Source organism: Salmo salar, chromosome ssa28 (genome assembly GCF_905237065.1).
Source record: "Salmo salar chromosome ssa28, Ssal_v3.1, whole genome shotgun sequence".
NCBI classification, from domain to species: domain Eukaryota; kingdom Metazoa; phylum Chordata; class Actinopteri; order Salmoniformes; family Salmonidae; genus Salmo; species Salmo salar.
In genome coordinates, this window is record NC_059469.1 from 8,613,012 (window position 1) to 8,636,976 (window position 23,965).

Genomic DNA, 23,965 nt, shown 5'->3' on the forward strand with positions numbered 1-23,965 from the left:
ACGATCATCTGCGTAGCCAGACCGCTAAAATAGAACTTGATTCTATTTTTTATGCTTGACACGCTGCAAGTCCCGCCTCTCCCATCTCCTCATAGTTTTTTTAGGAACATATACCCACATGGCTGATGAAAGATTAACTGATGTCCACAATCCAGTCCAGTTGGTGGTGGTAATGTACCTTGAAGTTGGTTGCCAACCGCCATATAAAGTCCGAAGAAGAAGAAATAGAAGAAGACTTAGAAGAAGACTGAAGGAGAGATTACTAGAAACTAACTAGGTTTCCACTTTAATCTGTGGATTAATTGTCAGAATAGAGAACACATGATTTTGTGTGACTCAAAATGGGTCAAAATTCTACAAAGATCCAGAAAAAAAGGACATTGTGCATTTCAGGTAAAATAACAACCCAATGTTTATATCCGAGGACAAATTAGCTAGCAACAGCAAGCTATCTAGCTAAATGTCCATGAATGTTTAATGTGTTTCAACCTGTCCCCAAATTAATATAGTTGGTTCAGAGTTTGTTTTGATATTTCAACTTGCGTGTCCTGATCACATCTGGTGTGGATGTAAAAAATCTAAATGAGCATGCGTGTCCCCAGGCTAGTCAGCATGTTATTCTTTCAGGCAACAATTAGATGAAAGGCTTAACTGAATGAACAATAGAGACTGAAAACAAATATGAAAGTGTATTAAAATAGATTTAGGCCCCGTCTTTAAAAAAACTAAATATTGTCAGGGGTCCTTGGAGCTTGGGACCCATGGCATTCTCCCTGCGGGCCCAGTCGGTAATCTGTGTGTGTGTGTGTGTGTGTGTGTGTGTGTGTGTGTGTGTGTGTGTGTGTGTGTGTGTGTGAGAGAGAGAGAGTGTCTTTCGGTGTCCACTCCACCCAGTGACTGACAGCTGGCAGTCTTCCAGGAATTCCTGGGATTTCCTTCTCTCCCATGTTCCTGATAGGTTCCCCATTCTCTCTCTCTCTCAATTCAATTCAATTAACATTGCCAAAGAAAGTGAAGTAGATAATATACAAAAGTGAAATAAACAATACAAATGAACAGTAGACATTACACTCACAGAAGTTCCAAAAGAATAAAGACATTTCAAATGTCATATTATGTATATGTAGTCTCTCTCTCTCAATCTCTCTGTCACACTCTCTCTCTCACACTCTCTCTCACTCCCTCCATCGCTCTCCCATAAGTAGCAGAACTGATAGAGAGAATAAAAAAATAATAGGAACATTTTTATTATGGATTAATAAGAAATGAATTGTCCCTGTCATTTTATTTACAGATGAACTTTGAATCTCTGTTCATTCTATGGGTGGACACATTTGCAGTTCAATATTTTTCCTGTAGATGGCAGTTGTTCTCTGTTCTGTCCCGCTGGAGACCTAACAGGTCACGAAGAAGTCTGACCTCTAAAAATGTGACAGCCTTACTAATCTATCCCCGATATATCGGTCTGATTTATCAGAAACAACGTCAATATTTGAAGACATTTCATAATCACGGAACCTGTACAATATGTATGGTCGTCTCAACAACATGTTTCAAATACATACATTGTTAGACGTTTTACCAGTACAAGACTTTACTCGATTTTTGACCTGTTTTGTCTGGTAGATATATGGAAAAACATGCTTGCGTTTTCCTTGCAGGTCTTCATGAGTTGATGACGGCTGTGTGTACTCTGACATAAATAATCATGGTTGGAACCAAACTGTAGAACTGTCGGATACAGTAGGAGTTTGAACAATAATTGTCATACTGCAGTTATTCGTGTAATATGAACGGTTGATAGCTAACGAGTTACAAACTTGTTAACAGTTGGCTAACGTTAGCTACGAACAGTAGCCCCGAGATTAGCTAATTCTAGCTAGGTACTGTACACCCAGGACTGTAAAGATGTTGCAATGTGTGTCTCGGTCGTGTTTGAGGAACGGGAGAAGCATCGTAGACTACGTCGTCAGATACGGCTCTACTCAGACAGCAGGAGGTCTGTCGAGCTTGGGCTCCGGTAGCACCGTGAGAGCTCCACGTTCCTGGTCGGTTCACCCGGTAACGGACATCAACCGAAGAGCCTTCACCGGGTCTGTGTCGGTGAGTTCTAGAAAAACCAGGGATGTCCAGGAATCACCGGCCGCTCCCGCCCGCATGGGCCGGGCTGGGAGCGACCTGGGCGATGAGGACTTCGGATCTCTTTCCGCTGATTTTTCCTCCAGACGGGCCTTCCGAAAGACCACCCCAGAGCTGCAGGAGATGTTGTACCGGGAGGAGAGGCAGGCGGCCGGGCAGGAGGAGGAGAGGGAGCCGGTAGCCTTCAGATCTAGGACTGGTCGGAGGAATACACAGTACTGGTACTTCCTCCAGTGTAAAAGACTCATCAAGGAGAACAAGGTACAGCGATCTCTCTCTTTATCTATCACCCCATCTGGTTCTCAACTTTCTCTTTCTGTCCCCTCATCCTATGTCACTGTATCTGACACCTGAGAAAGAGAAGGCGGTAGGGATGGAGGAACGGTTGCCTGAAACGTCATCGACAGCCACCAGATTGCTATGACATGATGTGGTTAGCTGATACTTAAAATACCTATTCAGGCGTTGTAAGGTCTGGCATGCATCATTAAGGTCTGAGCAGGGGAACATAACCCATGCTTGAGGCTGAGATGCTGGATGGAGAGAGACTCCAACCTGAAGAGTAGGATAAAGCTACACTCCTCTGACCCCTAACCTCTGATCCCTAACCCTCAGCTGTCGGAGGCTCTGTTTATGTTCCAGAGTGACGTGTTGGAAGGAGAGTCTCCACCCTGAAGAGTATAACTACACTGTTGTGACCTCTAACCCCCAGCTGTCTGAGGCCCTGTCCATGTTCCAGAGGGGGAGAGGTGCCAACCTAAGGAGTATAACCTCACTGCCCTGACCTCTAACCCCTGACCCCAACCCCCAGCTGCCGGAGGAACTGTTCCTGTCAGGCCCCCAATGTTTGTTCTGGAGCGTGAAGTCACAAGCTCTGTTGGTCAGCTACTGCGTAACAACCTAGCGGTGCCAAAAGCACTGATCTGCCCTAGAAAGCGTATGTAAATTACGATCGCCAGAAAAGCCAAACCTTTTTTTTTTGCAGTTATGTTATGAAGGTTCTGGGCTCTAATATTAGTGTAGCATGATCAAGTTCGATCCCCACGGTGAATTTTTTTAAAGTATGCTACAAATCAAGATATTTAAATAGTGTTCCATTCTGGCTACTACAGTACCGGTCAAAAGTTTGGACACACCTTCTCATTCCAGGGTTTCTACATTGTAGAAAAATGGTGAAGACATCAAAACTATGAAATAACACATATGGAATCATGTAGTAACCAAAATCTATTTTATATTTGAGATTCTTCAAAGTAGCCACCCTTTGCCTAGATGACAGCTTTGGACACTCTTGGCATTCTCTCAACCAGCTTCATGAGGTAGTCATCTGGAATGCATTTCAATTAACAGGTGTGCCTTGTTAAATTGGTGGAATTTGTGGAATTTCTTTCCTGCTTAATGCGTTTGAGCCAATCAGTTGTTTTGTGACATGGTATGGGTGGTATAAAGAAGATAGCCCTATTTGGTAAAAGACCAAGTCCATATTATGGCAAGAACAGCTCAAATAAGCAAAGAGAACGACAGTCCATCATTACTTTAAGACATGAAGGTCAGTCAATCTGGAAATTTCAAAAACTTTTAAAGTTTCTTCAAGTGCAGTCGCAAAAACCATCAAGCGCTATGACGAAACTGGCTCTCATGAGGACCGCCACAGGAAAGGAAGACCTAGAGTTACCTCTGCTGCAGAGGATAAGTTCATTAGAGTTACCAGCCTCAGAAATTGCAGCCCAAATAAATACTTCACAGAGTTCAAGTAACAGACACATTTCAAAATCAACTGTTTAGAGGAGACTGTGTGAATCAGGCCTTCATGGTCGAATTGCTGCAAAGAAACCACTTTTAAAAGACACCAATAAGAAGAAGAGACTTGCTTGGGCCAAGAAACACAAGCAATGGACATTAGACCGGAGGAAATCTGTCCTTTGGTCTGATGAGTCCACATTTTAGAAATACAACCGCCGTGTGTTTGTGAGACGCAGAGTAGGTGAACGGATGATCTCCGCATGTGTGGTTCCCACGGTGAAGCATGGAGGAGGTGTGATGGTGTGGGGGTGCTTTGCTGGTGACACTGTCTGTGATTTATTTAGAATTCAAGGCACACTTAACCAGCATGGCTACCACAGGATACTGCAGCGATACGCCATCCCATCTGGTTTGCGCTTAGTGGAACAATCATTTGTTTTTCAACAAGACAATGACCCAACACAACTCCAGCCTGTGTAATGGCTATTTGACCAAGAAGGTGAGTGATGGCATGCTGCATCAGATGACCTTGCCTCCACAATCACCCAACCTCAACCAAATTGAGATGGTTTGGGATGAGTTGGACCGCAGAGTGAAGGAAAAGCAGCCAGCAAGTGCTCAGCATATGTGGGAACTCCTTCAAGATTGTTGGAAAAGCATTCCAGGTGAAGCTGATTGAGAGAATGCCAAGAGTGTGCAAAGCTGTCATCAAGGCAAAGGGTGGCTACTTTGAAGAATCTCAAATATAAAATATATTTTGATTTGTTTAACACTTGTTTGGTTACTACATGATTCCACATGTTATTTCATAGTTTTGATGTCTTCACTATTATTGTACAATGTAGAAAATGGTAAAAATATAGAAAAACCTTTGAATGAGTAGGTGTGTCCAAAACTTTCACTGGTACTGTATATACATTTGTCGTCACAGATCACGGCAGGCAACAAGGAGACTCCGGTTGACTCTCAGGCAGGATGAAAACAACTACATTGACCATGAGCCATTGCTACTTACGGCCACTTTCACCATTATCCTCAGTGTTTTTTGGTTGCAATTCAGCAATATGGTGCACTTCGAATACTTCTTGTGCCATCTGGTTTTCCATAGGAATACGTGGGTGACGTCACTATCTACTAGTTTTAATGTCTATGGTTCACGTTCCTGTATGAGATGTTGGAGGTAAAGAGGCTCCAACCTGAAAAGTATAACTATACTGTTCTGACCTGTAACCCCTGACCCCTAAACTCTAACCCTCAGCTGTCTGAGGCCCTGTCCATGTTCCAGAGTGAGATGTTGGAGGGAGAGAGACTCCAACCTGAGGAATATAACTACACTGTCCTGATAGGAGGCTGTGGGCGAGCAGGACATCTCAAACAGGCCTTCAAACTCTACAACAACGTACGTATCGAGACCAGACGCACCCGTGCACACACACACACACACACACACACACACACACACACACACACACACACACACACACACACACATGGACACACACCCGGGCACACACACACACACCCGTGCACACACACACACACACACACCCGGGCACACACACACACACCCGTGCACACACACGCCACTGTTTTCACTAGGATTCTTTTCAGCAGCGATGGCAAAGTTAGCGGGGGAGGGAGATGGTGGGCATGGCCAATGGCACGGTTTTAGAGGCCCTCTTGACCTCAGAGACAAAATGTTGCTGTTTTAAAGCAAACGTTCTGCAATTATACACATTTTGCAATGGTTTGTACTTTGTTCTTGTGCTATCTGAGGGACTCAAACATAACAAAATCAATGGGGCCCCCATGCCATGCATTAACATGTTAGATTATCCCTGATGGTCCAGTTCTCAGAGATTATCTTATTTAAAAAAATATATAGATCCATTATCTTTTCTATACACTTTATATCTAGGTTTAGTCATTTGAGTTAACACTGAAAATGTTATACCATCCCAATTTTTAAAATAAATTGTATTTATTTGTATTTATTTTTGCGGTGGCGGCCACGATTTAGCAGCGGTGCACTATAGGGGAAACGCTGTACACGCACAGTGACACAAACACACACAGACACACACATATGTTTCTCCCTCACCTCCAGATGATGATAATTATGGTGTATGTGTGTTTGTGTGTGTGACAGATGAAGAAGAGAGGTCTGGTTCCTAGCGACGCCACCTACACCGCTCTGTTCAACGCCTGTGCCGAGTCACCACGGAAACAAGCCGGGCTGCAGCAAGCCATCCACTTGGAGCAGGAGCTGCGGCGGAAGAACCGTCCCCTCAGTAACATCACATACCACGCCTTGCTGAAGACACACGCCCTCACCAACCACCTTCGAGCCTGTTTACACACACTACGGGTAACTTTAGCCCCTGACCTCTAACCCTTTCCCTCACCAAACACCTCAGAGCCTATCTACACACACTATCCCCTGACCGTTATCCCCAGATCAGTTATAGACAATAAATACATAAGACAATATTAGATTTAAAATAAAAACAAGGGTCCAGACACCAAGATACAGTAAGTGTGTTTCTCTTTCTCTATGAGATATTCAGGGCCTTTGTACATCCAAACAAAGTGTGTGTGTTTGTTTGTTTGTAGGACATGCTACAGGCTGGTCATGCAGTAACTCAGGAAACCTTCCACTTCCTGCTGATGGGTTGTGTGAGAGACAGAGACACTGGCTTCAGACAGGCCCTGCAGGTAACACACACACACACACACGTTTTCAAACTTCTAAAACGGTTGTGTGTGTGTATAATGTGTGTGTGTGTGTATGTGTGTGTGTGTTAGGTGTATCGTCAGATGTTGAGGATGGGGATTCGTCCCGACGTCCAGAACTACAACCTGCTGCTCCGCGCTGCTAGAGATTGTGGGATAGGTAACCCCGCCGTGGCCTCTGCCCTGCTGCTGACCTCTGATTGCGGCCAGGAAGGTCAAGCGGTAAAGGTCAGGGGTCAGGGGTCGGCTCTGCTGGACGTCGACGCTCTGGAGAGTCAACTGTTCACACAACACCCCGACAACGACCTTAGTCACCATAGCAATGACACCAGTCACCGTAGCAATGACCCCAGTGACCATAGCAACGACCCTAGCAACATCCTCAGTCACCATAGTGACCTGGACAGTAGTGTGGTCGCCCCGGTAACAACCCAACTGGTGATGGTGAGGAAGGGAGGAGAGCAAGAGGCTCCCTTTGGCTCTCTCCCCTGTCTGTCAGGAGCCAGTACCCGCCCCCCAAACCTGCTGGACCTATCAGTGGGCAGGGCTGGAGAGGGGGGTGTGGTCTCGCTTGGTCTGGTCTGCGGAATGTTTGATAAGCTGGCGCTGATGGGCGGGGCCCAGGGCTTCCTGGATAAGATGGCCACTGCGGGGCTCTGCCCAGACATCAGAACTCTCACACTATTAGCCGACACCATGGAGCCCGGTAGCCAATCACTGCACCGCCTGCTGGCGGTCGCTAAGCAACACGGTGTGAAGCTGGACGCAGCGTTCTACAACAGTGTGATCCGCAGGGCAGCACGTGCTGGAGACCTACAAGAGGCTAAGGTACACACACACCTTCACTATGTACACACACACCTTCACTATGTACACACACACCTTCACTATGTACACACACACCTTCACTATGTGTACACACACCTTCACTATGTACACACACACACCTGAGAGGTATACTACATTTTAAACCAGATCTTCTCAGGGTTTTACTAAAGCTAGCCAGCTTCATTTTCCAGCTCAGGCTTCATCCGTACTACGACGCTGGATATTGCTTGTCCGCCTGCCGCTAACTTTAGCAGGCTTGTAACTGTGTGTGCATGTTGCACGCAGCTAGTCGAACACCAAACTCCATCGAGACTGCTGAAACGTCAATCAATTGGCGAGTCAGTGCACCATTTTTATTTGTGCGGAAAGCAAAATGAAGGAAAAGATATCTTGCAAATTCAGCAGGTTATGGTGTGAAATAGGTTTGTTGAAGTGCCATCTTTGGTGTGCTTTCGGATGCTTATCATTGCGCGAGCACCTTTTTCCCCCCACTCCTATCAATAAAATAACACAAGTTATAAACAAGTTTTGCTGTGCGTGAACTTTCAAATGCATTCGGTCATTACTAAATGTGTAATGTGCTAGGAATTTTAACATGACTATTTTTAAACACAAAACAACTTGATGAATAAAATATTTTATCAGTCTTCCCCAAATGAAAGGGGTGAGGATGCAGTCTTTGCGAGAGAGAGGGAAACTTGTTTCATTCATCCTCAGCTTGTGGCTTAGACTCTTCAATCAGGATAAATGGAGTTAGCCCTCAGTTAGCCTGCCCTGGAGCAGGTTAGTTCTGAAGGATTCGTTGCCATAGAAATGTACCTGGCTAAAAGGTGAGCCCCTTTCGTGGTATCGGTTATGCCCGAGTTGAACTCAGAGTTGACCAAAGTTTCCTCACTTAACTCCTCAAACCACTTACGTAGTATAGGGCTCTGAAGTTATACCAATGTTGTTGCAAGGTGTGTTATGTTTTCTAACTGTGTGTGTGTGTGTGTGTGTCAGGCGGTGATGTGTGTGATGCAGGAAAGACATGTGCGTGCGGATGTACGAACGTACGGCAGTCTGGCTCTGGGCTGCAACAGACAGTCAGATGCTCTACAGCTGCTGGGGGACATGCAGGTAACACACACACACACACGATTACGCTGCTCCGGGTTGAACTGAGCTATAGCCTGTCACGTGACCGGGTGAAGCTAGGTGGGAGAGGCCCGCCCTGCTGCTCGGTCATATTGTCAACAATGCAGCATGATGCATAGTTCACAATAATTCAACAACTCCTTTCCATAAAATGTTTGAATTGTCCAAGTAGTTTTCATTGAGAAGGCAGATAACAACGCTTAAAAAATTTTTTATCAGAGCAATCACTTTTGCATGTGAAAACACAATCCTAGTCCTTACACCACGTGCATAACCTAAGCCTAATTTGTCGTCGGCCAGAACGGGACTTCCTTCTCTCACCTGGGAGGCAACCCGGTTCCAAAACGAATGCAATCATCCGGGCCAGTTTAGTAGAATCCCCTCTGTGTTTCCTGCAGGCGGCGGGGGTGCAGCCCACTGTGCAGGTGTTCTCTGCTCTTATTGGCTGTGCCAGCAGGAGGCTGGACTATGTGTATCTGAGGCTGGTGCTTAGAGCCATGAGGGAACACAACGTCCCACCTAATGACATCATCATCACTCAGCTAGAACACGCCTCCCAGTACCCGCCCAACTATAACCAGGTAGGGAGGAGAGGGCGTGTGCGCGTGGTATCTAATCATGTGCATCGGTTTGTCATTACAAGTGCAGAAACAACAGATCATGTGTTTGAGTCTCACGTCTTTCTCTCTCTTTCCCTACCCCTCTTTCGCTCTCCGTCTCTCTGTCAGTATAAGTTTAGGAACACCTACCTGTCTCAGATTGATGGTTTCCGTGGCTACTACCACCAGTGGCTGAACACCATGCCCGCCCAGGAGACAGGAGGACCTGAGAGAGACCACCCTACAGAGACGAGACAAGATGGACACCAGCAGGCAGCAGCAGCAAGACGATACCGCAAGCAACACAGCTGAACACACACACCTTTGTACTCGCGCGCACATTCACACTGCAAACATTGTAAATGTGAGCGTCTACAACCCCAGAGCCATGATGCTGTTACTCTTAAGTGTCGTCACATGTGTCCTGTAAATATCAGAGGAGGCTGGTGGGAGGAGCTAAGGAGGATGGGCTCATTTGTAATGGCTGGAATGGAGTAAATGGAACAGAGTCAATCGTGTGGTTTCCATATGTTTGATGTCTTTGACACCGTTTGATTTTTTCCATTCCAGCCTCTACAATGAGTCTGTCATACTATAGCTCCTCCCAACAGCCTCCAATGAAGTATATGTAAACTGTTATTTTTATTTATGTAATAAACTTACAGTAATAAAACTTGGTCTGTGTATTAGGCTTGGGCAGTATCGAGATTGTCGTACCTTCATATCTACAAGGGGCGCTGTTTTCAAACCCCTCTAATCCAAAGGTTAGCAATGCTAACAAGTACATATACAATCTCATAGAGAATGCTTACTAATTGCTAACAAGCGCATTGCAAACATTTTGTACAGTCTCTGAACTTAACAAGTATACAAGTAACTCAATGCTACTCACTGTTTGCTGCACAAAACAAATATTAAACAGCAAGGCTCTTGATCCAGGAGGGAATTTTCTGCTGTTACCAAGCGAAGCAAACCAAATGCATAACTGCAGAGCATTTTGCACATTTTAGACAGCTTACTTAATAGTTATAAGACATCTAGCAGGCAAACATTTAGTTGTTAATTCCATACTGTAACTAGATCAGCTGGCGCGTGTTGCACAACAGTGAGGCTCCGGTCTTGTGCTTGTAAAGAAACACCACGAGACTGGGCACTACAGGTAAGCTTCATAATAACAAATTGTGACAGGTGAAGTGAAGAACACAACCTTTATTTCCTAATGTTTTGCACAAGTTGACTGCAGGTATTTACTTAAAAAGTAGCTACAAATATTGAGATTTATTTTTAAAAATCTAAGAAAGTTTTTTAACAGTTGAAAAAACATCATGGGTTTTTCCCAAATACCCCATTATACGTTATACCACACAAGCCTACTGTGTATGCTTGACCAAAGAAGGTGGGTTTTATGACTTATAAGTGTTTGGACTGAATAAACCAAAAATATCTGCTATGGTACTGACCTATGTGTGGCGCTGCTGGGACTGGCTGGTCGCCTAGGTGAATGGTTGCCACAGTCAAAATTGGCTATATCGTAAATATATATTTTTCTGTTTGGTCTTGATTTAGGGTTAGGCTTTAAATTAGCGGTGTGGTTAGGTTTCAAATCAGATTTTAATGAGAGGAATTGTAGAAATAGGCGGGGTTTAGCTGTTTGTGGCTGTGGTAACTATTGACGACAGGTGAATTGGGCACATGCGATCTGAAGTTTGGAAGAGCACAGCATGAAAAGAAAAAGGACTGCAGCACTGACTTTGGGACAAAGTACTTTAACATGCTTGTTTTATTACATCTAATGGTGTCGTTCTTATGCAAAAGGTAATCTTTTTGTAGAATTTGACATTTATATAACTGATCCTGTCACAGGGTTATAAGTAATGATGTACAGTGCGTTCGGAAAGTATTCAGACCACACAATACTCCATAATGACAAAGCAAAAACGGGTTATTATAAAATAAAAAAACAAAGACCTTTATTTACATAAGTAATCAGACCCTTTGCTATGAGACTCGAAATTGAGCTCATGTGCATCCTGTTTCCATTTATCATCCTTGAGATGTTTCTACAAATAGACTGGACATGATTTGGATAGGCACATGCCTGTCTTTATAAGCTCCCACAGTTGACAGTGCATGTCAGAGCAAAAACCAAGGTCGAATGAATTTTTGCATTTGTATTTATTAGGGATCCTTATTGGCAGCAGCTACTCTTCCTGGGGTCCAAACACATTAAACATTTACATTATATATAAAACAGTACATCATATAACATTACTACACACCTACATATCTACAATATAACATGTATAATCCCACCATACAACAATATTACAATGTATGCATATGCGTGTCTCTACCTTTGTATGTGTCTCTTCACAGTCCCTGCTGTACCATAAGGTGTATTTTTTCAGATAAAAAAAGACTGGTATTCTCCTGCTTGCATCAGTTACCTGATGTGGAATAGAGTTCCATGTAGTCATGGCTCTATGTAGTACTGTGCACCTACCACAGTCTCTTCTGGATTGGGGATTGTGAAGAGACCTCTGGTGGCATGTCTCGAGGGGTATGCATGGGTGTCCGAGCTGTGTGCCAGTAGTTTATTAAACAGACAACTCATTACATTCAGCTTGTCAACACCTCTTACAAAAACACCTAGTGAAGACGTCAATCTCTCTTCCACTTTGAGCCATGAGAGATTGACATGCATATCATTAATGTTAGCTCTCTGTGTACTTTTAAGGGCCAGCCGTGCTGCCCTGTTCTGAGCCTCTTTGTGGCACCTGACAACACTACTGAACAGTAGTCTAGGTGCGACAAAACTAGGGCCTGTAGGACCTGCCTTGTTGACAGTATTGTTAAGAAGGCAGAGCAGTGCTTTCTTACGGACAGACTTCTCCACATTTTAGCTACTGTTGAATCAATTAGTTTTGACCATGACAGTTTACAATCCAGGGTTAATCCAAGCAGTTTAGTTACCTCAACTTGCTCAATTTCGACATTATTCATTACCATATGTAGTTGATGTTTAGGTTTTAATTAATGCTTTTAAGTTTTGTAAATATTTAACTAACTTATTCCTTGCCACCCATTCAGAAACAAACTGCAGCTCATTGTTAAGTGTTGCCGTCATTTCAGTTGCTGTAGTAGCTGACCTGTATAGTGTTCAATCAAATGTATTTATAAAGCCCTTCTTACATCAGCTGATGTCACAAAGTGCTGTACAGAAACCCAGCCTAAAACCCCAAACGGCAAGCAATGCAGGTGTAGAAGCATGGTGGCAAGGAAAAACTCCCTAGAAAGGCCAGGACCTAGGAAGAAACCTAGAGAGGAACCAGGCTATGAGGGATGGCCAGTCCTCTTCTGGCTGTGCCGGGTGGAGATTATAACAGAACATGGCCAAGATGTTCAAATGTTCATAGATGACCAGCAGGGTCAAATAGTAATAATCACAGTAGTTGTCGAGGGTGCAACAGGTCAGCACCTCAGGAGTAAATGTCAGTTGGCTTTTCATAGCCAATCATTCAGAGTATCTCTACCACTCCTGCTGTCTCTAGAGAGTTGAAAACAGCAGGTCTGTCTGGGACAGGTAGAACGTCCGGTGAACAGGTCAGGGTTCCATAGCCGCAGGCAGAACAGTTGAAACTTGTGCAGCAGCACGGCCAGGTGACCTGGTGACAGCAAGGAATCATCAGGCCAGGCAGACCTGAGTCATGGTCCTAGGGCTCAGGTCCTCCGAGAGAGAGAGAGAGAGAAAGAAAGAGAGAAAAAGAGAGAATTAGAGAGAGCATACTTAAATTCACACAGGACACCGGATAAGACAGGAGAAATACTCCAGATGTAACAGACTGACCCTAGCCCCCCCCCCGACACATAAACTACTGCAGCATAAATACTGGAGGCTGAGACAGGAGGGGTCGGGAGACACTGTGGCCCCATCCGACGATACCCCCGGACAGGGCCAAACAGGCAGGATATAACTCCACCCACTTTGCCAAAGCACAGCCCCCACTACTAGAGGGATATCTTCAACCACCAACTTACCATCGTAAGACAAGGCCGAGTATAGCCCACAAAGATCTCCGCCAAGGCACAACCCAAGTGGGGGCAAGTGTTGAGTCATCCTCATAGATATACATACTGGCTTTACTCAAAGCCAGTGGCATGTCATTAGTAAAGATTGAAAAAAGTAAGGGGCCTCAACAACTTCCCTGGGGAATTCCTGATTCTACCTGGATTATGTTGGAGAGGCTTCCATTAAAGAACACCCTCTGTTTTCTGTTAGACAAGTAACTCTTTATCCACAATATAGCAGGGGGTGTAAAGTCATAACACATAAGTTCTTCAAGAAGCAGACTATGATCGATAATGTCAAAAGCAGCACTGAAGTCTAACAAAACAGTCCCCACAATCTTTTTATTATCAATTTATTTCAGCCAATCATCAGTCATTTGTGTAAGTGCTGTGCTTGTTGAATGTCCTTCCCTATAAGCATGCTGAAAGTCTGTTGTCAATTTGTTTACTGTAAAATGGCATTGTATCTGGTCCCCCCAAAAATTCAGAAGTTTAAGGGTTGGTAACAGGCTGATTGGTCGGCTATTTGAGCCAGTCAAGGGGGCTTTACTATCCTTGGGTAGTGGAATTACTTTTGCTTTCATCCAGGCATGAGTGGACACACTTTCTAGTAGGCTTAAATTCAAATGTACAATGCTTGTCTTTCATAATTTGGATATGTAGTGTCAGCGTTTGTTGCTTGCATGTCAAGCCTAAGTTTGCTTATCTTGCCATAGAAAAAGTAAGGTTTTGTGATGAATGAGCCATCTGATGCAATGAATGAATCCAAGTTTGCCTTTTTTCCCAAAATTACATTTAAGGTGCTGCATCATTCTTTATATCATTTATTTTTGTTTCATAGTATAGTTTCTTTTTATTTAGTTTAGTCACATTATTTCTGAATTTGCAGTACGTTTGCCAATCGATTGGGCTGCTGTAACGGCTGTCGGGAGAGAGAGTAGACCAAGGCGCATCGGAGTTAGAGTTCATCATGATATTTAATTAACATAAGAACACGATACAAAAAACAAGTAAACCAACAGCCAAAAGAGTCCTGTCAGGTGCGAAACGAAACAGAAACAATTACCCACAAAACCCAAAGGAAAAACACGCTCCTTATGTGTGACTCCCAATCAGCAACAACGAGCTTCAGCTGTGCCTGATTGGGAGCCACACACGGCCCAAAACAAAGAAATACAAAAACATAGAGAAAGGAACATAGAACGCCCACCCAATATAACACCTTGGCCAAACCAAAATAAAGAACAAAAAACCCCTCTCTATGGCCAGGGCGTTACAGTACCCCCCCCAAAGGTGCGGACTCCGGCCGCAAAACCTGACTCTGAAGGGGAGGGTCCGGGTGGGCCTTCTTACGGCGGCGGCTCAGGTGCAGGACGTGGCCTCTGCTCCACCCTTGGCGTCGCCCTCTTAGGTGGCGCACCTGGCCGCGCCAAAGGTCTGGTGGGCGACCCTGACTGTGCCCGGCTGGCGGGCGGCGATGGCTGCGCCCGGCTGGCGGGCAACCCTGGTTGCTCCCGGCTGGCGGGCGGGGGATGGTTGCGCCCGGCTGGCGGGCGGCGATGGCTGCGCCCGGCTGGCGGGCGGCGATGGCTGCGCCCGACTGGCGGGTGTCCCTGGCTGCGCCCGGCGGGCGAGCGTCCCTGGCGGCTCCGGCGGCACTGACCCAGGATTCACCAGGCTGGGGAGATATGAAGGAGGCCTGGCCCTGGGCGCAGGCACAGGACTCACCAGGCTGGGGAGACATGAAGGAGGCCTGGCCCTGGGCGCAGGCACAGGACTCACCAGGCTGGCGGGCGGCTCTGGCGGCTCCGGGTTGGCGGGCGGCTCTGGCGGCTCTGGCCCAGGATTCACCAGGCTGGGGAGACATGAAGGAGGCCTGGCCCTGGGCGCAGGCACAGGACTCACCAGGCTGGCGGGCGGCTCTGGCAGCTCCGGGTTGGCGGGCGGCTCTGGCCGCTCTGGCCCAGGATTCACCAGGCTGGGGAGACATGAAGGAGGCCTGGCCCTGGGCACAGGACTCACCAGGCTGGGGAGACATGACAGAGGCCTGGCCCTAGGCGTAGGCACAGGACTCACCGGGCTGGCGGGATGCTCTGACTGCTCCTGACTGGCGGGCGGCTCTGGCGGCTCCGGACTGGCGAGACCCACTGGAGGCCTAGTCCTGGGAGGTGGCACAGGATGGACCAGGATGGGGAGACCCACTGGAGGCCTAGTCCTGGGAGGTGGCACAGGACGGACCAGGATGGGGAGACCCACTGGAGACCTGGTCCGTGGAGCAGGCACAGGACTGACCAGGATGGGGAGACCCACTGGAGGCCTGGTCCTGGGAGGTGGCACAGGACGGACCAGGATGGGGAGACCCACTGAAGGCCTGGTCCGAGGAGGAGGCACAGGATAAACCGGGCTGTGGGAGAGCACTGGAGTTCTGGTACGGACGCTCTTTACCCACACTCCAGGTTGAATGCCCACTTTGGCCCGGCACGGGCGGAGAGCAGGCATTGGGCGAACTGGACCCTCCCAGCGCTCTGGAGACACAGTGCGCAACGCCGGCGCAGGATAACCTGGACCGAGGAGGCGCACTGGAGACCAGACGCGCTGAGCTGGCACCATCCGCCCTGGCTTCGATGCCTGCACTCGCATGGCACTTGCGGGGGGCTGGTATGTAGCGCACCGGGGTTTGAACGCGCACTGGGGACACCGTGCGCTCCACAGCATAACACGGTATCTTACCAGTACCACGCTGCTTCCGGTAAGCACGGGGAGTTGGCTCAGGTCTACCGCCTGACTCCGCCAATCTCCCCGTGTGCCCCCCCCCAATTTTTTGGGGGGGCTGCCTCCCGTGTCCGTTGCGCTCCCTTTCCTCATACCAGCGCCTCTCAGCTCTCGCCGCCTCGATCTCCCACTACGGGCGGCGATAATCCCCAGCTTGAGCCCATGGTCCTTTCCCGTCCAGGATTTCCTCCCAAGTCCATGACTCCAGATAGCTTTTCTCCTGGTGCCTCTCCTTGTGCTGCTCCTTCCTCCGCTGCTTGGTCCGTTGTTGGTGGGTAATTCTATAATATCTGTCGGGAGAGAGAGTAGACCAAGGCGCAGCGGAGTTAGTGTTCATCATGATATTTAATTAACATAAGAACACGATACAAAAAACAAGTAAACCAACAGCCAAAAGAGTCCTGTCAGGTGCGAAACGAAACAGAAACAATTACCCACAAAACCCAAAGGAAAAACACGCTCCTTATGTGTGACTCCCAATCAGCAACAACGAGCTTCAGCTGTGCCTGATTGGGAGCCACACACGGCCCAAAACAAAGAAATACAAAAACATAGAGAAAGGAACATAGAACGCCCACCCAATGTAACACCCTGGCCTAACCAAAATAAAGAACAAAAAACCCCTCTCTATGGCCAGGGCGTTACAGCTGCCAGACTTATTTGCCATACCTTTTGCCTCATCCCGCTCAACCATACAATTGTTAAATTCACCATCAATCCAAGGGGTTTTAACAGTTTTTACAGTCATTTTCTTAATGGGTGAATGCTTATTAGTAACTGGAATAAGCAATTTCATAAATGTGTCAAGTAAAGCATCTGGTTGCTCCTCATTACACACCACAGACCAGCAAATATTCTTTACATCAACAACATAGGAATCACTACAAAACTTCTTATATGACCTCTTATACACTATATTTGGTTTTCCTAGATATGGCTATTATATTGTGATCACTACATCCTATGGATTTGGATACTGCTTCAAAGCAAATTTCTGCAGCATTAGTAAAGACGTGATCAATACATGTTGATTATTTAATTCCTGTGCTATTTGTAACTACCCTGGTAGGTTGACTGACAACCTGAAACAGGTTGCAGGCACTGGTTACAGTTTGACGTTTGTTCTTGAGTGGGCAGCTTGATGAAAGCTAGTCAATATTTAAATCACCCAGAAAATATACTTCTCTGTTGATATCACATACATTATCAAGCATTTCACACATGTTATCCAGATACTGACTTAGCACTTGGTGGTCTATAGCAGCTTCCCACAAGAATGGATTTTAGGTGAGGCAGATGAACCTGTAGCCATATTACTTCAACAGTATTTAACATTAGATCGTCTCTAAGCTTTACAGGAATGTGGTTCTGAATATAGTCCGCAACACCGCCCCGTTGGCATTTCTGTATTTTCGGTAGATGTTATAACCATGTATTGCTACCACTGTATCATCAAAGGTATTATCTACGTGAGTTTCAGAGATAGAAAATGAATGTAATCTGTTACAAGAAAGTTATTGACTTTATGAACCTTGTTTCTTAGGCTACATAAGTTAATATGGGCTATTTCTAGCACTTTTCTGGGTTTCTTTGTTTTTAATGCTTTACTTGGAAGCTTATCAGAAGTAGACTTGCTCATGCTATTTATATTGGAGCTGATAGTGCACGGTGAGCTGCACACAGTGGACTTCCCACTAGGGACTTTCTACTCCTTAGATGGGGGGCTGGTTTTGTGGCTGTTGGACTTCCTGAGCCAACGCTCACAGCGAGTCAAAATAGGTCCCCACGTGTCGGACATACGCAATACCAACACAGACTCTCCTCAGGGATGTGTTTTGTCCCCACTCCTGTACATCTTGTACACTAATAGTTGTACTAGTTCCCATCCTGACAGACACTTCGTTAAGTTCGCTGATGACACTGCCTTGATCAGCCTGTTGCATGATGACGAGGAACATCATGGCCCGGTCCTAGATGACTTTGTAGAGTGGTGTGAGGAATCACACTTGGTCCTCAATACCAACAAGACCAAAGAGATGTGCATAGACTTCAGGAAGCGTACAACACCTACCTCTGCAACATCTATCAGAGGTCAGAATATAGAGATTGTAGAGGAATACAAATACCTGGGTGTCCTCTTGGACAATAAGCTTCAGTGGAGTAAATGTACAGACCTGATCTAGAAAAGGAGCCCACAGAGACTGTACTTTCTCAAAAAGCTGGGATCCTTTAAAGTAGACTGTACTATACTGACTCTGTTTTACAAATCTTTCATTGAGAGTATTTAAACTTTTTGTATTGTTTGTTGGTTTGGCAATGCCACTGTCAGCCAGAGAAATATGCTGAGAAGGATTATCACCACAGCAAGCAAGGTACTTGGTGTCAAACAGACAGGCCTGGATGAGATCTTTAAGGTCAGGGCCCTCCGCAAGGCTCACAGAATCATTTTAGACCCAAGCTACCCCCTGTACCCGGACTTTGAACTACTCCCCTCTGGGCGCAGGTATAGGGCACCCCTCAGCAGGAAAAACAGAACTAGACAATAATTTGTGCCAGGTGTGAAATCCCTCCTAAATAGCTCGGGCTAATGTTCCTATCGACTCAGTAAGGCCAGCAGGCTATTTAAATAAAAATAACAAAATTAAACAATTATTGATATTTAACTGTTATGAAAGTTGGATTGTCAGTTTTGTTTTGTATTTAAATGCCACTTTAAACGTGTACATGACACTGCAACAAACTCTCCCAATGGGGACAATAAAGTCAGTAAGTAAGGGCATACCGCCTCAGTGCTAACAGTGTAACTCTGGCTCATAGACACAAGATTACAGTATACAATAGCTGTAGGATCAGCAGAGGCATTCAGGGCAGTTAAGGGGACATATATTAAGTTACTTACATTGTAACTGCCAACGCCCCTGGGATAATGTACATTTGATGCAGCATTATGACAACTCATGGTCTCAATGGTAGGGATTAACTAAGCTGGTCTTGGGTCATTGAGAAGTCATTGTCTTAAACGCAGCCTTGAAATGCTTGGACAGAGTCCAGGAACCAAGATAATTTGGATGGACTTTGTCATTCCTGTAGAGTATCTTCTGTTTCCAGAAGGTGTCAAAGTTACCTATAAAAGTGATTCCAACAGAGCTACAGTAATATTTTAGCCAGACGTGTAATGCCAGTAGCCTGCTGAATCTTTCACACCCTTACCCCAACGATGGTACTGGACCTGATATGATTGGCCACTTTTTGGAATCTTTCAATGCTAGAATCAGTTCTTTAAAATACATTTTCAGAAGTTCCGAGTTAGCCCTCCTGGTGTTGTTTGACCCCACATGGACTACGACAGCGTTAGATCCCAGCAGATGGGGAGTTCCGGCTGTTCTTTCGCCTCGAGTGGTTTTAAAGACTCCTCGAGGCCCGAAGGGCGGTGGGGCCCGAAGGACCAGAGCCGGCTGTAGTAAATGTGGTAGAGACCCCATGCGCTGGAGACAGGGTAGAGGATGAAGGAGCAGGAATCTCTGTAAGCAGGTAGGCGAAACTGTTGGTCACAATAAACACCACCAGGGCACAAAACTCATTGAAGGTCCAAAAGAACACAGTGGCCTCCATCATTCTTAAATGGAAGAAGTTTGGAACCACCAATACTCTTCCTAGGGCTGGCCGCCCTGACAAACTGAGCAATCGGAGGAGAAGGGCCTTGGTCAGGGAGGTGACCAAGAACCCAATGGTCATTTTGACAAAGCTCCAGAGTTCCTCTTTGGAGATGGGCTAATTTTCCAGAAGGACAAACATCTCTGCAGCATTTCACCAACCAGGCCTTTATGGTAGAGTGGCCAGATGGAAGCCACTCCTCAGTAAAAGGCACATGACCGACTACCTGGAGTTTGCCAAAAGGCACCTAAAGACTCTCAGACCATGACAAACAAGATTCTCTGGTCTGATGAAACCAAGATTGAACTCTTTGGCCTGAATGCCAAGCGTCTGGAGGAAACCTGGCACCATCCCTATGGTGAAGCATGGTGGTGGCAGCATCAGCATCATGTTGTGGGGATGTTTTTCAGCGACAGGGACTGGGAGACTAGTCAGGATCGAGGGAAAGATGAACAGAGCAAAGTAGAGAGAGAAATCATTGGTGAAAACCTGCTCCAGAGTGCTCAGGACCTCAGACTGAGCTAAGGTTCACCTTCCAACAGGACAATGACCCTAAGTACACAGCCAAGACAACGCAGGAGTGGCTTCGGGACAAGTCTCTGAATGTCCTTGAGTGGCCCAACCAGACCCGGACTTGAACTCAATCAAACATCTCTGGAGAGACCTGAAAATAGCTGTGCAGCGACAATCCCCATCCAACCTGACAGAGCTTGAGAGGATCTACAGAGAAGAATGGGAGAAACTTCCCAAATACAGGTGTGCCAACCTTGTAGCGTCATACCCAAGAACACTCGAGGCTGTATTGCTGCCAAAGGTGCTTCAACAAAGTACTGCGTAAAGGGTCTGAATACTTATGTAAATGTGATATTTCCGTTTTTTAATTTAGCAAAAAAAATCAATTTTTTTTTTTTTGCTTTGTCATTATGGGGTATTGTGTGTAGATTGATGTGGGAAAAAACAATTGAATCCATTTTAGAATAAGATTGTAACGTAACAAAATGTGGAAAAAGTCAAGGGGTCTGAATACTTTCCGAATGCACTGTATACAGTATATTGGCTATAAGTGTATTGTGAACTCTACTTTTCTTATCAGCTTGCCACGCTAGCTTTGCTACAGCTAGCATGAAGATCAATTAGCTCTTGTTAGTTAGCTAACTAGCTAAAGTTTAGTAAAAGCAGAGTGCTATTATTTATTAGCATACAGTCTCATTCATATCTCCACAGTTTCTGTTTCACAGTATGTACTGTAGGTATCACTTTACACAATTAAGCAACAATTCCATTTAGAAAATGCAGAATTTTATATCCATTAATGTGGATGCTATCATGATTACAGATAATCATGAATGGTGAATAATGATGATTGAGAAGTTACCAATGCACAAAGATAATACCCCCAAGACATGCTAACCTCTTCCCATTGTCAATAGTGGGAGATTAGCGTTTTTTTATGGAAAGCCATTTTAACATATATTCATTACATTTTTTACATCAATAATATAATTTTCGATATCAATAATTAGAATATCATATCAACATTAATTATCGATATCCCAAATTACTTTGTATATTAAACAATTATCAATATACATTTTTGATATCAATAATTCCCCATATGATTCAATGTAGAAACCAATTTTTTATATTGACAATTATGTTTTTGATATCAATAATTTAAAAAATGAAATATAAAAAATTCCATGTAAAAATATACATTTCAATTATTCATATCGATAATCACATTTTTATATAATGTGGTAACTTCACCATTCCAGAACGCCGCAGCCCGTCTGGTGTTCAACCTTCCCAAGTTCTCTCACGTCACCCCGCTCCTCCGCTCTCTCCACTGGCTTCCTGTTGAAGCTCGCATCCGCTACAAGACCATGGTGCTTGCCTACGGAGCTGTGAGGGGAACGGCACCTCCGTACCTTCAGGCTCTGATCAGGCCCTACACCCAAACAAGGGCACTGCGCTCATCCACCTCTGGCCTGCTCGCCTCCCTACCTCTGAGGAAGCACAGTTCCCGCTCAGCCCAGTCAAAACTGTTCGCTGCTCTGGCACCCCAATGGTGGAACAAGCTCCCTCACGACGCCAGGACAGCGGAGTCAATCACCACCTTCCGGAGACACCTGAAACCCCACCTCTTTAAGGAATACCTAGGATAGGATAAAGTAATCCTTCTAACCCCCCCCTTAAAAGATTTAGATGCACTATTGTAAAGTGGTTGTTCCACTGGATATCATAAGGTGAATCCACCAATTTGTAAGTCGCTCTGGATAAGAGCGTCTGCTAAATGACTTAAATGTAAATGTAATCTTCATATCAATAATTGCCGAATTCTGGATATATTAGCATATTTATAATAACACTGAAAATAAATCAGCTTCGATTGACAATTTTTTCCCTAAAATGATATCACTTGCATGTGGCAGAAGCCAGTAATGCATTAATAATCTTTTAGATGGGGTGAGTGTGAGTTTGTTTCCCTCCCCCCCAAAAAATATCCATTGCTGCTGCTCTAAAGTCAAATAAAGCATATGTGACAATCATTCTAACAATGCAGGTAAAGTTTTTTTCAAAATCAATAATTACATTTGTGTATCTAAAAACACACATATTTGAGATTCTTCAAAGTAGCCACCCTTTGCCTTGATGACAGCTTTGCACACTCTTGGCATTCTCTCAACCAGCTTCATGAGGAATGCTTTTCCAATGGTCTTGAAGGAGTTCCCACATATGCTTTTCCTCCACTCTGCGGTCCAACACATCCCAAACCATCTCAATTGGGTTGAGGTCGGGTGATTGTGGAGGCCAGGTCATCTGATGCAGCACTCCATCACTCTCCTTCTTTGTCAAATAGCCCTTACACAGCCTGGAGGTGTGTTGGGTCATTGTCCAGTTGAAAAACAAATGATAGTCCCACTAAGCGCAAACCAAATTGGTTGGCGTATCGGTGCAGAATCCTGTGGTAGCCATGCTGGTTAAGTATAAATAAATCACAGACAGTGTCACCAGCATAGCACCCCAACACCATCACACCTCCTCCTCCATACTTCACCATGGGAACCACACATGTAGAGATCATCCGTTCACCTACTCTGCTTCACACAAAGACACGGAGGTTGAAACCAAAAATCAAAAATGTGGACTCATCAGACCAAAGGACCGATTTCTACTGGTGTAATGTCCATTGCCTGTGTTTCTTGGCCCAAGCAAGTCTCTTCTTATTATTGGTGTCCTTTAGTAGTGGTTTCTTTGCAGTAATTCGACCATGAAGGACTGATTCACGCAGTCTCCTCTGAACATAATCCAAGATGGCGTAGCGTTCAGACGTCTTTGTCTTGTCGTGTCCCGTGTATATATCTTTTTTTTCTTCGTATATATATACTGCTCAAAAAAATAAAGGGAACACTTAAACAACACAATGTAACTCCAAGTCAATCACACATCTGTGAAATCAAACTGTCCACTTAGGAAGCAACACTGATTGACAATAAATTTCACATGCTGTTGTGCAAATGGAATAGACAACAGGTGGAAATTATAGGCAATTAGCGAGTGGTTCTACAGGTGGTGACCATAGACCACTTCTCAGTTCCTATGCTTCCTGGCTGATGTTTTGGTCACTTTTGAATGCTGGCGGTGCTTTCACTCTAGTGGTAGCATGAGATGGAGTCTACAACCCACACAAGTGGCTCAGGTAGTGCAGCTCATCCAGGATGGCACATCAATGCGAGCTGTGGCAAGAAGGTTTGCTGTGTCTGTCAGCGTAGTGTCCAGAGCATGGAGGCGCTACCAGGAGACAGGCCAGTACATCAGGAGATGTGGAGGAGGCCGTAGGAGGGCAACAACCCAGCAGCAGGACCGCTACCTCCGCCTTTGTGCAAGGAAGAGCAGGAGGAGCACTGCCAGAGCCCTGCAAAATGACCTCCAGCAGGCCACAAATGTGCATGTGTCTGCTCAAACGGTCAGAAACAGACTCCATGAGGGTGGTATGAGGGCCCGACATCCACAGGTGGGGGTTGTGCTTACAGCCCAACACCGTGCAGGACATTTGGCATTTGCCAGAGAACACCAAGATTGGCAAATTCGCCACTGGCGCCCTGTGCTCTTCACAGATGAAAGCAGGTTCACACTGAGCACGTGACAGAGTCTGGAGACGCCGTGGAGAATGTTCTGCTGCCTGCAACATCCTCCAGCATGACCGGTTTGGCGGTGGGTCAGTCATGGTGTGGGGTGGCATTTCTTTGGGGGGCCGCACAGCCCTCCATGTGCTCGCCAGAGGTAGCCTGACT

General features: G+C 45.6%; 1 protein-coding gene across 1 annotated transcript; it reads left to right on the forward strand.

Annotated features, from left to right (window-relative positions):
- The first annotated feature begins 1,469 nt into the window (after nucleotides 1-1,469).
- Nucleotides 1,470-9,849, forward strand: ptcd1 (pentatricopeptide repeat domain 1). Its single transcript, XM_014179402.2, has 8 exons — nucleotides 1,470-2,400; nucleotides 5,141-5,281; nucleotides 6,032-6,250; nucleotides 6,496-6,597; nucleotides 6,688-7,443; nucleotides 8,443-8,559; nucleotides 8,976-9,158; nucleotides 9,306-9,849. The coding sequence occupies exons 1-8, from the start codon at nucleotides 1,909-1,911 to the stop codon at nucleotides 9,486-9,488; spliced, it is 2,193 nt and encodes a 730-aa protein (XP_014034877.2). The 5' UTR covers nucleotides 1,470-1,908; the 3' UTR covers nucleotides 9,489-9,849.
- The last annotated feature ends 14,116 nt before the right edge of the window (nucleotides 9,850-23,965 follow it).

Excerpts from the sequence above, each read along its gene's own strand:
- ptcd1 (XM_014179402.2), top strand. The coding sequence starts at position 1,909 with ATGTTGCAATGTGTGTCTCGGTCGTGTTTGAGGAACGGGAGAAGCATC. Across the intron at positions 2,401-5,140 it reads GACTCATCAAGGAGAACAAG|CTGTCTGAGGCCCTGTCCAT; the intron begins GTACAGCGATCT and ends TCTAACCCTCAG. Across the intron at positions 5,282-6,031 it reads CCTTCAAACTCTACAACAAC|ATGAAGAAGAGAGGTCTGGT; the intron begins GTACGTATCGAG and ends TGTGTGTGACAG.